The sequence below is a fragment of the Jaculus jaculus genome, chromosome 4 (genome assembly GCF_020740685.1).
Source record: "Jaculus jaculus isolate mJacJac1 chromosome 4, mJacJac1.mat.Y.cur, whole genome shotgun sequence".
Taxonomy (NCBI): Eukaryota; Metazoa; Chordata; class Mammalia; order Rodentia; family Dipodidae; genus Jaculus; species Jaculus jaculus.
In genome coordinates this window covers 162932366-162948536 of record NC_059105.1, presented here as the reverse complement: position 1 = coordinate 162948536, position 16171 = coordinate 162932366, and the positions used below count along the sequence as shown (strand labels likewise).

At 42.9% G+C, this 16171-nt stretch overlaps 1 protein-coding gene across 1 annotated transcript in view; it reads right to left on the bottom strand.

Annotated features, from left to right (window-relative positions):
* Igsf11 (immunoglobulin superfamily member 11) overlaps positions 1 to 7799 on the bottom strand; it is a 121683-nt gene extending 113884 nt beyond the window's left edge. The window contains exon 1 of the mRNA XM_045147559.1: positions 7734 to 7799. Within this exon, the coding sequence (XP_045003494.1) occupies positions 7734 to 7785 (52 nt within the window). The 5' untranslated portion in view covers positions 7786 to 7799. The remainder of the gene's footprint in view (positions 1 to 7733) is intronic.
* Between the last annotated feature and the right edge of the window lie 8372 nt (positions 7800 to 16171).

The following is a 16171-nucleotide window of genomic DNA, read 5'->3' as shown; positions in this document are numbered from 1 at the left end:
CAGATATGAAAATCTTAGCAACGTGACTGTAACAGCTTCACAAGGCTGGAAGACTGTTCTGGTAATGTCTTCTGTCAGACAGTGTAACATACCAATAGGCATAAGATCTCATAACCTGGCGAGTTAACACTCTGCTGCGATCAATGAGCAATATTTTGTACAAAACCATGTATGACTAAACGATCCATTCAGGAAAACAAGATAAACCAAGGGGTTTTAATATGACGTATAGGAGATATTTACTGATTTTCTTTCCACTTCCCATTGCAACCAAGCCAAAATGGTCACATTCTGGTAGACTATTCAGAGTATCCAAAATGATGATTATACTGCAATACAGAAGCAGAGATACCGAATACAGTGTATTCTAATGAGCCAGACACTGAGGAGATTTCAAAAACTACAAAACAGCAATACTAATGTTTGCTTCAGGGGGGATTTTTACATATCAGAAAAAAAATTATAATGACATCTAATAGATTTCTTAGTTTGAAACAGATTGAGAGGGGCTGGAGAGATTGCTTAGCAGTTATGGCGCTTGCCTGCAAAACCTAAGGACCCAGGTTTGATTCCCCCGTACCCATGTAAGACAGATGCACAAGGTGGTACATGCATCTGGAGTTCATTTGCAGTGGCTAGAGGCCCTGGTACACTCATTCTCGCTATATTTATCTGCCTCTTTTTCTCTCTCCCTCAAATAAACAGGTTTAAAAATTAAAAGAAGAGGGCTGGCAAGGTGGCTTAGTGGTTAAGTGCTTGCCTGTGAAGCCTAAGGACCCCGGTTCAAGGCTTGATTCTCCAGGACCCACATAAGCCAGATGCACAAGGGGGTGCACGCTTCTGAGTTCGTTTGCAGTGGCTGGAGGCCCTGGCGAGCCCATTCTCTCTCTCTCTCTCTCTCTCTCTCTCTCTCTATCCACTTCTTTCTCTCTATGTCTGTCACTCTCAAATAGATAATTTTAAAAATGTAAAAAAATTAAAAGTAGATTAAGAAATATTTCCAACAGTTGTCATTTTTAATTTCCAGGTCTGTAAACAAGGAAACACTCTGTGCCGCCCAGCAGTCTTTGAGGACAGAAGTTTAAGCACCATTACACTGCAGTTAACATGCACTTCACCTGCTCCCTGTGCTGTCTGAAATCGTGGCTACCAGGAGAGGGTACGGCAATCTGTATTTACACATGAGTAATACATGTAAGCGAACTACACAAGCAGGCTTGTTTTACTGGCGAGAACCTAAAATGCTGGCCTGGTAGGACTATGTTAACATCACGAGAAACGATGTTCATGACACTGCAGCCTCGGCGTTTTGCATGTATTCTGTGTTCTGGCAAACAATCTAGACCCATGGGGATAACAGAAGGCACGCCAGTGACAGTAATGAGCCAGTCCCAGGAAGTGCGACGATGGACGTGCGCTGCTCCTTGTGCTTAAGTCTCTCCAGCACGTGGATGCGGACTCGGTCATGAGCAGAGATGACTTCTGCCGTTTCCCAGGAGCAGAAGCCACACTGCAGACTGAGACAATGGCTCATCAGGGAAGGAGTCACAGCTGGCATGAACTATGAATGGAGGGGCCGGAACAGGAGGAGCAAGAGCTGCCGATTCCCACGGGAATGGGGCTACCCCACCCCTACTGGCACTGATTTAGTTAACATGCCTATTTCTATCAAGACATGCAACATCTCTAGAACTTTATATACAATGACATGTGGAGGAAGACGGAGCGCCTAGACTGTAGCAGATAGAACACATGTGATTTTAACTGTCTCTCTTCTTGAAAACCTGGACAGGGGCCTCAAGGCTAAGAACGCACCAGCCCTGTGCGTGGGAAACTTCAGAGTTTACAATACAATGTCAAGAGCCTGATATCATCTTTACTGCACTGGGCAACACCTCCAGAATTCCAACAGAAAACAATTCAAAAATGGACAGAGGGACAGATAAGCAAAGAAACTATTGTAAAGAGCTGCAAAAGCTAATATTTTTAATCAACTCTTAAGCCTCACAGAATAGTTTTTAAAAACCATAAAAGTAAATCATTATCACTTACATCCCAAGCTAGTGTCGTTGCAGCTGACACAGGCCCATCAATCCCTGAAGGAAATTCCAACAAAAATTCTTTATTTTGTGAGTGAGTGTGTGTGTGTGCGTGTGTAATGTATGTAGTATGTATGCATGTCTATGTGCATGTGAATATATACATGAGCACATGTGTGTAGAGGCCAAAGGTCACTACTGGGTGTCTTCCTCAATCGCTCTCCACTTTTTTTTTCTTTTGATTTGTTGAAATAGGGTCTTGCTCTAGTATAGGCTGACGTGGAATTCACTATGTAGTCTCAGGGTGGCCTTGAACTCATAGCAATCTACCTACCTCTGCCTCCCGAGTGCTGGGATTAAAGGTGTGCACCACCACACCTGGATAATTGCCTTATTGTTTGAGACAGGCTGTCTCACTGAACCCTATCTCTACCTCTCCAGCATTTGGATTCCAGGCATATACCACCATACCCAGCATTTTATCTGGGTGCAAAGGAATCAAATTCAGGTTCTCATGTTCACAGGACAAGCACTTTTCCCCGCAAGGCACGTCTCCAGACCCTTGTTTTTCTTCTTAAAAGAAAAGAGATGGCTCAGCAGTTAAAGGAGCTTGCTTGCAAAGCTTCAATGCCTAGGTACAGTTCTCCAGTACTTACATAAAGCCAGATGCACAAAGTGGCACATGTGTCTGGAATTTTCAGTGGCAACAGGCCCTGGAGTGCTAATATTCATATATCCTTTCCCTCTCTCTCCTTCTCCCCCTCACTTGCAAATAAGTAAGAAAAAAAAAAGAACAAGGAAAAATAACATCCTTTTCAGGCCTGCCAAGCGCATAGGCCAGGCGCTTAAATTAGTGAACATTCACTTACATGTGAAAAAAACAGGGCTGGAGAGATGGCTTAGTGGTTAAGCGCTTGCCTGTGAAGCCTAAGGACCCCGGTTCGAGGCTCGGTTCCCCAGGTCCCACGTTGGCCAGATGCACAAGGGGGTGCATGCGTCTGGAGTTCGTTTGCAGAGGCTGGAAGCCCTGGTGTGCCCATTCTCTCTCTCTCCCTCTATCTGTCTTTCTCTCTGTGTCTATCGCTCTCAAATAAATAAATAAATACATTTAAAAATATATATATACATCCACACCCTGAGAGAATTATATCATGTTTAACTTCAGGGAACATGGAGGAAGTATTAGCATGTAATCTAGGTCCATATTCCTACCTACTCCCACTTTCTAAGGTGACTTCTGATTCTGTTTGGTTGGCTCCAAGTATTTGTTATTTTTCAAATCAATACTTGAACTAGGTAGAGCTAAATTATGGGAAATGGCCAAGAGTGAGTAGATTATCTAGCAGAATCTGATGCTACCAACTGGGGAAGATGGGAGAGAGAGAAAAACTGCACATAAATGGAAGGACAGGAGAGAATTTAGACGGACAACTGCTGTGAACACGGGAACTGGGCAAGGTAGGAAAGGCATTCTCCAAACTAGCACCTTGTTATGTTTCCTCTCAATTCCTAACAGACTCTAGTCAAGATTTAAACTCCTTTTCAATTTTTTAAAATATCTAACTAGTGAGTCTTAAGAATGGCCTAGCAGTGGCTCCATGACATTAGAGTTGCATTTTCAGTGTCATGGTGTTTAATTATCTGTGACCACCCTGACCCTAAATACTGATCTACTATCATTAAAATCCACTAATATGGACCTAATTCTCTGATAGTTCCTCCAAAGAATCAATGTGTTATAAATATTTCCCAAGGCCAGTGTTTCTGGTATGCAAATTTCTTTAAAGTATGCCTCTAATAATGTCAATTTATCTTATCATCCTAAAAGCTGAAAGCTGAATGAAAACAAATCATTAAGTACACTTTTGAGAAGACTATTCATTACACAGCTCACACTGGCTTTACAGTGGTTTAATCCTATTCCGTAAACACAGAAAATTGAGGGATATTGGTGAAAATCGGATTCTTCCTATAACACAGGAGGGAGAAGGAGCTTAGCACCTACAGTACCTGGCTGCGGATGTGCAGGTCCCTGGGGAAGCCCTCATTTGCCAATGAGAAAACACACTTTCTCTCTTTGATGCCCCCCCCCTTTCTGCCACTGACGAGGATGGCCGTCACTCTCCTGGACGGCAGGAAATGAGGTACAGATACGATCACCCAACTTCACAGCAACAAAAATGCCTCCATGGTTTAATGAGATTGGCTTAACCAGTAAGTAACCTAATTAACTTCCTACTTTTAGGACCAAACTCATCTCCCAAATCAGATGGCATCTGAATACCACCCAGAAACTGACAACTCCTCTTAAACCAGTGGCTCACAAAGAATGATCAAGAGAGGATTTGACATGGCACAGATGGTGAGGGTGAGGGTGAGGGTGGGGGTGGGGGTGGGAGATGCTGGTCGCTGAGAGTTAGGGGTGAGCCACATGAATGCCAGTCCTCACTAGAGGGGTAAGGCTAAGCGGCTGTGTTTGTGGCAAGCATCAGATCAGAATTATTTAAAAGTTGAGAGAAAGAAATTAGCGTCAGTCAGTCCAGATACCAATAGGTATCAAATTCTTGTTCTAAATAAACTAGAAGTTGCTGTGGGAGTGGTCGAGTGGGGATGTTGAGACAGGGCCTCTATCATACGGCCCAGGTTGGACTGGAACGTTCCACATAAAACCAGGCTGCCTTCACACTCAGCCTTTGGCCCCAGCATCCCAAGTAGTAGGATTCCAGACATGGGTCAACAAGCAGAGCTGACAGATGAAGATTTTCATGGGACGACAATCTCCAAACTTTGTCCCAAATTAGCAAATATTGCCAGCCCCTTGTTCTGTACTAAATCGCGTCTAAAGAATATCATGCCCCAGAACTTCACCTTGTTTGACACTAAATCACATGGCTTAAGTATGAAGATGTTTTCACTATCAAAGTGTGAAAACACATTTGAAAATGTACCACTTACTGTTACCAGGGGCAAACGGGGTGGGGGGGGAAGTAATACCAGTATCTTTACCCATTGCATCATGACCTTGGGCATAACAACAATGTTAAACATCACATTTGAAAAGCACTGGAGTTGATATTTAAAATAGCCTATGGTAAACAAGCTTAACTTCTCTAAAACTTTCGTACAGCAACTGTCACCTTTCAGATAGGTCAAATATCAGATTTATACTAAAAAAGCAAATTCTTCCAAAATGGTCACATCATCAAATTCAGTTGAGAAACTGAAATTTTCCTAATGCCAACATGGAAAAGGTTCACGACCTTTTTGATTTTCTTTTCATTTTTATGTGAACTTTCCTTGCATTTTATACTATTTCTCAAATTCTGTGAAGTTATCTGCTATTGCAAGAAATCACAAGGAGAAGAAACATTTTAGATATCTCTAACCCAACGGTGCTACTCTATAAAAATGAACTTTTCAATTGAATTCCCTTTAAGGTTATTTTTAAAGATTTAACAAATACGACACATGTCTTGGTATCCATTCTATTTCTTTCTTTCTTAAATATTTTATTTATTTATTTACTGGAGAGAGAGAGAAAAAGGCAGATAGAGAGAGAACGGGCACCCTGGGCCTCCAGGCCCGGGAACAAACTCCAGACGCATGCACCATCTTGTTATCTGGCTTATGTGGGTACTGGGAAATCGAACCTAGATCCTTAGCCTTTACAGGCAAGTACCTTAGCTGCTAAGCCATCTTTCCAGCCCCGTTCTATTTCTTTTATTGAAAACCTCTTCCGCCTTTTGGTGCATGGTTCCCTGGTAACTTACGTAGGGGCATCGCCCTTGTCCCTGATACAATAAGCACCCTCCTACATTCCCCCAGTGGGTGATCTAGAGATGCCCTGAGACTCACTCAAACCAAGTGCGCCACAGCCCGGTTCAAGAGCTTGCCGGGACATCTCCTGGAGACAGATGGGCACTCAAACACAAATGGGTACTCTCCCTGCTCCTCCCTCTTCCCTCACCCTCGTAAGGAAACTGAGCACCAATGCCTCTCCCAGCACAAAGCACAAACGCAGCATTCAACTCTCTCTGCCATCTCCCCCAGCTCCCTTTCATCCCTTGCTCCTTTGGACTCTCCAGCAAGGCTCTCTTCTGCCCGTTCACTTTTCCCCTCAGGCTTCATCCAGGCAGTTCCTCCATCTGCTAAAGCCAAACTGCTGCTTTACTGGAGAATTCAAATTCTAGTCGCTTCACATCAAAAGTCAGCTTGACCAGGGCATATTTCTTGATGTCACTAACAAAGGTAACCACCATCTACGTGTTGTACCATAAATTATCTGTGCACATGATGCTGAACACCCCTTAAAGCTGACTAACTCTTCTGCGTGTCTATCTCCCACACACACCCTCCTCAGGCCCAAGATACCCAAATGCAGAGTGGTACCTGCGAAAATACCTGTTGACCAAATGGACGCATATGTGATGGTAAAAAAGTGGCTCTATAGAGTCGATTATTACAAACGTCCTTGGAAGAGTTTAGAAGCACTCTCGGATTGCTTAGGAATAGCTCTGCTGAAATCCAAGGCACTAATCAGACGGCCTTGCAAGCCTGATTCTGAGAATGCAATCAAACTCTTTTTTAAAAAAGTGTTGCCTAACAACTCAAAAATGATCTATACACAAATGCCATTTACAAAAAGAAGAGCATAGCATTTATTCCAACCTACAAAGGCAGGGCAGAAAGGAACACTGGCCCGCTCACACTGATAGCATTAATTTGAAAGTGTAAGTTCATGAAAGGCACCCGGAGATGTGACTTCATTTATCTGCACGTCCTCAATACTGAACTCCAGGAAAGTTATCTGCGTTGCCATGCCCAGCTCGACTTGGCTGATCTACCTTCCCTGGCAGCTATGCCGACGGAACAAAGAAAGTTCTACCCTACTGAATGAATATGCAATTTAACTTGTGTACCCGGAGAGCTGTTGGGCACACGGTAAGTGCAAGGAAGGCCATGAAATCAAGGGAACACACTGATGTCTCCAGAAACGGGGTTAACCGCAACACTCTAAATCACTGAACTTGCTTGTCAAACAAATGGCTTTAAACAAAACCCTTCAGAATAAATCTCCGCAAACCTCAGCAATCAATCAAATGAGTCAGAAAATGTGATTCCACAGGACAACATGCACACAGTTAACGGGGCACCGTATACGATGGAATTGGAGAGCAAATAAAATGTAAGGAAGATTAAGAGAGCGGGAATTAAACTTAAACTAATGGATGCTTTTGTTTAAAAAAAAAACGTTAAAAAGAAACAAAACGATGCTTTTTCTTTCGTTCTAATATTGTCACATTTCTATGTATATTTTGAGACAATTTTGAGACAATGATTTTGGGGGGAGGATGGAGTGCAGATAATCTCTAGCTTTCAAATGTTAACGGCACACTCTATGCATTAAAAAAAAATGGGTTTTTTTTAACTATCCGCAGGCTTCTTCAAGTTTAAGATGCTGAAGGCAGACTTTAAAAAAAAATAAAATAAACCTGCCAAGTTATCTTTTCACCCATGAAAGTCCTTGGGAAGGTGATGGGAAAATCTCAAAGTTTTCAGGCGGGCGCGAGGGAGGAGTTCTGAGCAGCCCGCGGGTGGCCGGTCCATGGCGGGGTTCGTTACGGGTCCAGGGGTCACCGGGCCCCCGGGATTTGGGGGTGCTGGGGTGGGGCTGGGGGGTCCGCGGCTACTCACCGTGCAGGGACAGGAGCAGCAGGGGCGCCAGCGGGGAGCCCCGAGGCGTCATCCCCCGGCCGCCGCCCCGACCCCGCCGGGCTTCAGTCGCCGGGTCCTCGGGCCGGGCACAGCTGCCCCCGCCCGCCGCAGCTCGGCTCTCGGGCGCCCGCCGAGGCTCGGGGAAGCGCGGGCGTCCCGGCCCCGCGCGCAGCCTCCCCTCGCCGCCGCCGCCGCCGCCGCCGCCGCCCGCGCCGGGCCACGCAGACACGCCCCCGCCGTCTCCACGGCAACCGCGGCTCCAGCGCGACGCCTGGCGGTGCGGCGCCCGCGGGAGCCACGCGCTCAGCCACCTGCCGCCGCGTGCTGTCCTCCCCGCCCGGCCCAGCCACACCAGGGACCAAGCGGTCTGTCCCTAGCCCTCGAGAGCTTTATAATAATTGTTATGTTATGTTATGTTATGTTATGTTATGTTATGTTATGTTATGTTATGTTATGTTATGTTATGTTATGTTATGTTATGTTATGTTATGTTATGTTATACTATACTATATTTATTATATTATATATTATATATTTTATTATGGTATATATTACATTTATTATATAATATATATTATATATTATATGTTATATGTTATATATATTATTATATATTATATGTATATGTATAATATATACAATACAATATAATATATAATATTATATATATTATGCATATAATATATATATTATATACATATATAATATATATTATATACATATTTATATTACATATTTTATACATATATGCATATTTATATTACATATTTTATACATATATACATATTTATGTTACATTATATATTATATGTGTATAATATATTATATATATTATTATATATTATATGTATAATATATATTATACATTATATTATATATCATATATTATATATATTATATTGTATCGTATATATTATATATTATTTTATATTATTATATTATGTATATTATATGTATAATATATATTATATATTACATGTATAATATATTCTATTGTATTGTATATATTATATAATATATTATATATTATTATTATGTTATTATTTCCCTCTAGATAGCCCTCTTTCCCTTCTTTGCCCTGCAAGGAGTCTTCTGTCTCCCTGTTCTAGTCTCTGACATAACACTTAAGTCAACTTTTTTAGGGTATTTTTTTCTCTCCCCCCACCACCACCCTTTGAGTCACGGACTCTTTTATTTTTTTATTAGTTATGTATATAGCGTGTATACAGTCATATGGTATCATCGTTAGCCTTCTCCCTGGCGTCCCCGCCTCCCACCCCTGTGGATTATGGGTGTTGCATCGTGGGGTTAGCCATCAGTCAGGGGGGAGAGGCAATGTCTCTGTGTGTAATGACCCGGCTTGTGGCTCTAACAATCTTTCCACCCGCCCTCTTCGCGAATTTCGAGTCATGGTCTCTGGTAGTCCACTTCTGCCTTGGCCAGCAAGAGAATGTCATTATTCAGTGGAGACTGATCTTGAACTCTTCTTTAAAACAAACAAACAAAAAAAAATGTTTGGAAAAGAGAGAGAGAAGGAGGAAGGTGGAGAGACAATGGGCCAGCCTCCAGCCCCTGCAAATGCAAACTCCACATGCGTGCACCACACTGTGCATCTGGCTTACGTGGGTACTGGGGAAATGAACCTGGGTCCTTAGGCTTTGCTGGCAAGCACCTCAACCACCAAGCCATCTCTCCAGCCCCTGGTCTTGAACTCTTGATCCCCATGCCTCCACCTCGGGAGTACTGGGATTCCAGGCCTGCAGCACCAAGCTTAGCTTTTAAGCTGTTGTTTTGTTTAGCTTGTCACCCTCTAATATTTCAGGTTTACCCTTATAAAGCTCAGTCTTAAAGCTGTCTTAGACTAATTTCAAATACCTAACTGTTAGGAAGGTGTGCTGATTGTAGAGAGTGTTTTCTTTAGTTTTTCTTTCTTGTTTTTGTTGAGTTGGAGAGAAAGACCTTGCTAACATGTGAAGATATTTTACCTAAATCATTTGAGTTACATCTTGCCTGATAAAATCCAATCTTGGGCTGGAGAGATGGCTTAGCAGTTAAGGCGCTCACCTGCAAAGCCTAAAGACCCAGGTTTGATGCTCCAGAACTCACCCAAGCCAGATTCACGTGGTGGCACATGCATCTGGAGTTCCTTTGTGGTGGCTAGAGGCCCTGGCATGCCCATTCTCTCTCCATCTTTCTCTCTCTCTAATAATAAGGAAAAAAAAAGAATAAAAATAAAGTATTTTTTTTAAAAATCTAATCTTCATTTTATCTCCATTTTGGTTTCTGTTCTCGTTTTACAGCCCATGGTCATGTTTTGCTTCCGCACTCACACCCAGCTGCACCCATTTGGGGATATACTTGTCCAGGGATCACCGAACCATTACAGTTAACTTCTGAGCAGCATGGGTTGGAATTCCCAGAGTCACCCAGGAGACACGCCGTGCCAGGGCAGCTCAGAAACCGTGATCTGCTCAGGAGAAAGACACATACATAGAAGAGTTTTCAAAACACATATTTGGTGTTAGATAAATGGCTCAGTGGGTAAAGGATTTTCCTGGAAAGCATGTGGACCTGATTCTCAATACCCAAGTAAAAGTGCTGGGTGTGGGGAAAGGCAGACAGAAGAAACCCTGGGGCTAGCTTGCCAACCACTCTAGCCTAATGTTGAGCCCCAGACCAATCAGACACCTTGTCTCAAAAAGGTGGATGACCATTCCCAAGGATAATACCCAGGCTACCCTCTGATCTACACACACACACACACACACACACACACACACACACACATATATTTGTGTAAGGATTGAAAATAATATCAAGAGGATAAAATTATACTCTTATGAAAATGTGAGGGCTGGAGACACGGCCCAGTGGTTAAAGGTACTTGCTTGCGATGCCTGATGACCTGGATTCAATTCCCCAGAACCCACGTAAAGCCAAATGCACAAAGTGGCACACATGTCAGGCGCTCCCTTGCAGTGGCAGGAGGCCCTGGTGCTCCTAGTCTCTCTCCCTCTCTCCTCCCCTCCTCTCTCTTTTTTCTCTCTCCAAGAGACTTTTTAAAATATTTTTAATTTTTATTTATTTACTTGAGAGAGAGAGAGATTGGGTGTTCCAGAGCCTTCAACCACTGCAAACAAACTCCAGATTCTTGCGCCACCTGGTGCGTCTGGCTTACATGGGTCCTGGGGAATTGAACCTGGGTGCTTTGGCTTTGTAGGCAAACACCTTAACTGCTAAGCCATCTCTCCTGCTCCGAGAGATAACTTTTAAAAAAAGAAGCTGGTGCTCAATTTATAATAGCTGGGAAATGGAACCAGCCTAGATGTCCCTCAACAGATGAGTGGATAATGAAGATGTGGCACATTTATACAATGGAGTTCTACTCAGCGGTGAAGAAAAGTGAAGTTATGAAATTTGCAGAAAAATGGATGGACTTGGAAAGTATTATACTAAGTGAGGTAAGCCAGGCCCAGAAAGCCAAGCCCCACATGTTCTCTCTCATATGTGGATCCTAGCTACAGATGATTGGGCTTCTGCGTGAGAATGAAAATACTTAGTAGCAGAGGCCAGTAAGGTAAAAAGGAGACATAAAGGGTAGAGAAAGGAAGGGAGGAGGATACTTAATAGGTTGATATTGTATATATGTAATTACAATGATTGTAATGGGGAGGTAATATGATGGAGAATGGAATTTCAAATGGGAAAGTGTGGGGGTGGGGAGGGAGGGAATTACCATGGGATATATTTTATAATCATGGAAAATGTTAATAAAAATTTAAAAAGAAAATAAAAATAAAAAATAAAAAAAGAAGCTGGGCATGGTATTGCAAGCCTTTAATCCCAGCACTCAGGAGGCAGAAGTAGGTAGATCTCCGTGAATTCGAGGCCACCCTGAGACTACACAGTGAATTCCAGGTCAGCCTCGGCTAGAGTGAAACCCTTCCTCAAAAAACAAACAAAAAGAAAAGAAAAGAAGGGGCTGGAGAGATGGCTTAGTGGTTAAGGTGCTTACCTGCAAAGCCTAAGGACCCAGGTTTGATTCTCCAGGCCCCACATAAACCAGATGCACCAGGTGGTGCATGCACCTTGAGTTCCATTTGCAGCGGCTAGAGGCTCTGGCATGCCCATTCTCTCCCTCTCTCTCTAAAATAAAAATAAGCTGAGCATGGTGGCACATGCCTTAAAAAAAAATGTTAATGTTACAGTTTCAAGTAAAAATGAAGAGGAAGTGTTGAGGAATGCCATCACTTTTCACAAGAATGCCCTGAAAAGACAAGCTTATGCAGAGACTGGAGATGCCTCTACTTTGTTCTCTTATTTCCATTTATCTTTCATATTGATAACGAGTTTACATTCCCAACTATGACATCATCACTAGGCCTTTTGCATTCGAGGGCAAGGACTGGATTTTCTTTTCTCCATCCACTTCTCTCTTGAATAGAGTCTATCCCCAGCTTGAAGAGGGCTTACTAACAGCAGAAGGAGAAAAGCAAATCCTTGTTGACGCAGTAAGTGCTGCTTAGAGCCTTCACACTGCTTTATCGTATCCCACATTGAAATGTAGACAGAGGGCTGGAGGGATGGCTTAGCAGTTAAGGTATTTGCCTGCAAAGCCAAACGACCCAGGTTCTATTTCCCAGGACCCACATTAGCCATATGCACAAGGGGGCACATGCATCTGGAGTTCGTTTGCAGTGGCTGGAGGCCCTGGCACACAAATTCTCTTCCTCTCTGTCTCTCTCTCTCTCCCTCTCCCTCTTTCTCTCTGTTAAATAAATAAATAAAAATAAAAATATCTAAATGTAGACAGAATATTTATTTTCTACTTAAACAGATAACCTAATAGCCTGCATTTTAAGGTCCTGATAAAGCAAGTTACTCAATACACTTATCACATCAATTCAGCAAATATTAACTCAGCACCTTCCTTGTGTTAAGGCACTGGGTTGAAGGTTAAACAGAACCCATAAGGTATGACCCTGGCCCCCAGATCTGTTCCAACTGCACCTGGGCTGTCCCTGGGCTGTCAGGAGACAGTGGTGAAATAAGTCTCCTGACTTTTTGTCACAGTGGTGCAATCCTGCCCCACTGGACAAGACCTGATGAGTCTTTGTAAGGATAGGGCCTTGGCAGTTTGATAGAGGTGTCTTTGCAGCAGAAAAAGCTGTGGGGCTTCGAAAGGAACAGTGCAGTCAGAATGCAGGAGGCCCAGAAGCCCAAGGCCAGCTCGTAGATGTGGATCCAGGAAGCACAGCAGGAGAACTGGGAGCTTGCAGAAGCCATGGGCAGAACTTGTACAGGAAACAGAAAAGGTGTGATCTTGAACCCACAGACGTACTGCCACCGTCAGGCACGCTGAAGACGTTTCTTATTAGTAATGATAAACTCCACCAGCCCTTTCATCCTAATCTGCCTGATGACCACAGCGGGATTTCTTTAAATCCCTTAAGTAGTTTGTGTGTGAAAGCAGGGATGTCATCAGATGTTTGTATAATACTTTATAACTTTCAAAGCGCTGTCACATCTGCAATCTATTTGATCTAGCTGGGTGGGAGGGGGGGTAAGGAGGGTTTGTATTCTACCTCCCTCTTCACACTGAATCTCAAAGAGATGAAGAGCCGCCTCTGAGATTGTAAATAGCAATGGACAGAGCTAGAAACAGGGTCCTCTAACACTTATGATAGCCTTTCCTACCACATTATTTCTTTCAAGACCAACAGTCAAAGACATCCTGGTAACTTATACTGTCTCTGGGGAAGCCGGAAAAGTCACCTCTGCAGCATGTATCCCTCCTCTACTCCACCACCACCCCCACCACACACACCCCAAATTAGTAGCAGTAACATTTGAATGAGATTTGCCCCACCCCCACATAATTTACCAAGAAAGACATGGAGAGGTGAAGGGCCGGGACAAGGGACCCAGTAAAGGACTCTCCTGAGGTTATTATAGTCATCTTTGCTCAAAACCATGGATGACAGAATAGAGTCAACTTCTAATTATGTAAGTATGGATTTGCCAAATTCAAATTTTAATGGCACACAAACTTCCAGTCCATCAAAATGCTGAACCACCTCTTTCCACAATGCATGTCCAAGAATGGAAATTAATCTTATTGTTAGCTTAAGAGAAACATAATTAAGAAAGACAACGATGATAGAATTATAAAGCCTTCCAAAGTTAAATATCAATTACTTTTGAATTAGCTGTTTTAAATTAGCAATACCTCAGATTCCTTTCCACTGATGTATATACGTTAAATGTTAATTGCATTCAAATGTGGGAAATATTTATTTATGAAATGCTTACTAAGAATATGATTTTCGCCTTTAATCCCAGCACTTGGGAGGCAGAGGTAGATGGATCGCCGTGAGTTCGAGGCCACCCTGAGACTACATAGTGAATTCCAGGTCAGCCTGGGCCACAGCGAGACCCTACCTCAAAAAATATATATATGATTTTTTAAAAAATTAGTGAAGACCTTTTGAGCCAATGATTCATCCTGTCACTCTTTTAGCCCAGTTGCTTAGTGTTAGATATTGTCTGTGTTAGTACCTGGTCCTTTGAAAGGTAAAACTTGAGGGCGAGGGAGAGAGCCAGTGAATGCTTCCTTGTAAGCACGAACACTTCAGTTCAATCCCAAGTAACCATACAACAAGGTCAGGCGTGGGGATGTGCGCTTGTCATTTCCGAGCTGGGAAAGAGGAGACAGGAGGATCCCCAGGCTCGCCGTCTAGCCTAAATGGTAAGCTGCAAGCCAATGAGAGAACCTATGTTTTAAAAACAAAAAAAAAAGTAGGGCTGGAGAGATGGCTTAGTGGTTAGGTGCTTGCCTGCAAAGCCTAAGTACCCCGGTTTGAGGCTCAATGCCCCAAGATCCAAGTTAGCCAGATGCACAAGGGGGCACACGCGTCTGGAGTTCGTCTTCAGTGGCTGGAGGCCCTGGCGCACCCATTCTCTTTCTCTCTGTCTCTCTCTCGCTCTGTCTGTCTCTGTCTCCCTGTCACTTTCAAATAAATTAGTAAAAATAAACAAAAACAAGTGGATGAACTGGAGAGATTGCTTAGTGGTTAAGGCACTTGCCTGTGAAGTCTACAGACCCAGGTTCGATTTTCCAGGACCCACATTAAGCCAGATGCACAAGGTGATGCATATGCATGGAGTTTGTTTGCCGTGGCTAGAGGCCCTGGTGTGCCCATTCTCTATCTGCCCCTCACTCTCAAATTAATTAATTAATTAATTTTTAAAGTGGATGGCATCTGGAAGGAATGACACCCAAGGTTGTCCTCGAGCCACCCACACACACAAATACAAAAATATTGAAAATAAAAGTAAAATATGAGAGAAATTCTTAAAAACAGTCAAGGAAGGGGGCTGGGGAAATGGCTTTGCAGTTAAGGCACTTGCCAGGGGAGCCTAAGGACCTAGGTTTGACTCCCCAGAACCCACATAAGCCAGATGCTCCTGGTGGCACATGCATGTGGAATTCATCTGCAGTTGAGACCCTGGCATGCCCATTCATTCTTTCCCTCTTCCCTCCCTACCCCTCTCCCTCTTACACTCTGTCTCTTTAATTAATTAATTAATCGATTAACTAATTAATTAATCGATTAATTAATTAATTAATTAATTTTTAAGAATCAAGAAAGAGGAAGCTGAAGAGATAGTTCAGCTATAAAGTAACTTGCTTGAAAGCCTGCTGATCTAGGTTCACTTCCCTATCACCCACATAAAATCTGGGTGCACAAAATGGCATGTGTCTGGAGTTCTGTTTGTAACAACAGGAGGCTCTGGTTTTCTCTTTTTCTCAGTCTCTCTCTCTAAAATAAATATTTTTAAAGAAGGATCCTCAATAAAAACTCTAAAGTAACAAGAAAGCTGTGGAGAGGAACCAGTGAAACCACCAGAGTAAAACAGCGAGAAAACCAGCCAGCGTTTATTGTATGTTGACATAAATAGACCATTTAATACTTTTAAGTATCCTCAGGTTTTACAGCCGTTTAGCATCTAGCTCCCCCTGGATGTGTAGATAGCTTTGTCTCTCCTACCTGCTTCTCCCAGTGCCTTTGACAATGCTAGCAATCTAGAACTTATACGACAACGATGAGAGACAATTTTTAACCTCCTCCCCAAAGTCCAATGACTGCCACTACTATGTTGGATTGTGAAGAAAACTTTCACAACCTCTTCACCTATTTGAGGAAAAGTTATAGCTCTTTTCCTTGAAAGCCTTTCATCATGAACACATTTATTTTTAAGTAGTTGCTCTCTGGGCATGGCATATTATAACAAAGTGGGACTGAATTCATTCCAGTGAGAAATGTTAAACAGCATTACTGTGTTTTGGAGACTTGACAAGAGTAATAACGTAAGTAGCGTTTTATCTGTCACCTAAAATTTGGCATGATCTCTTT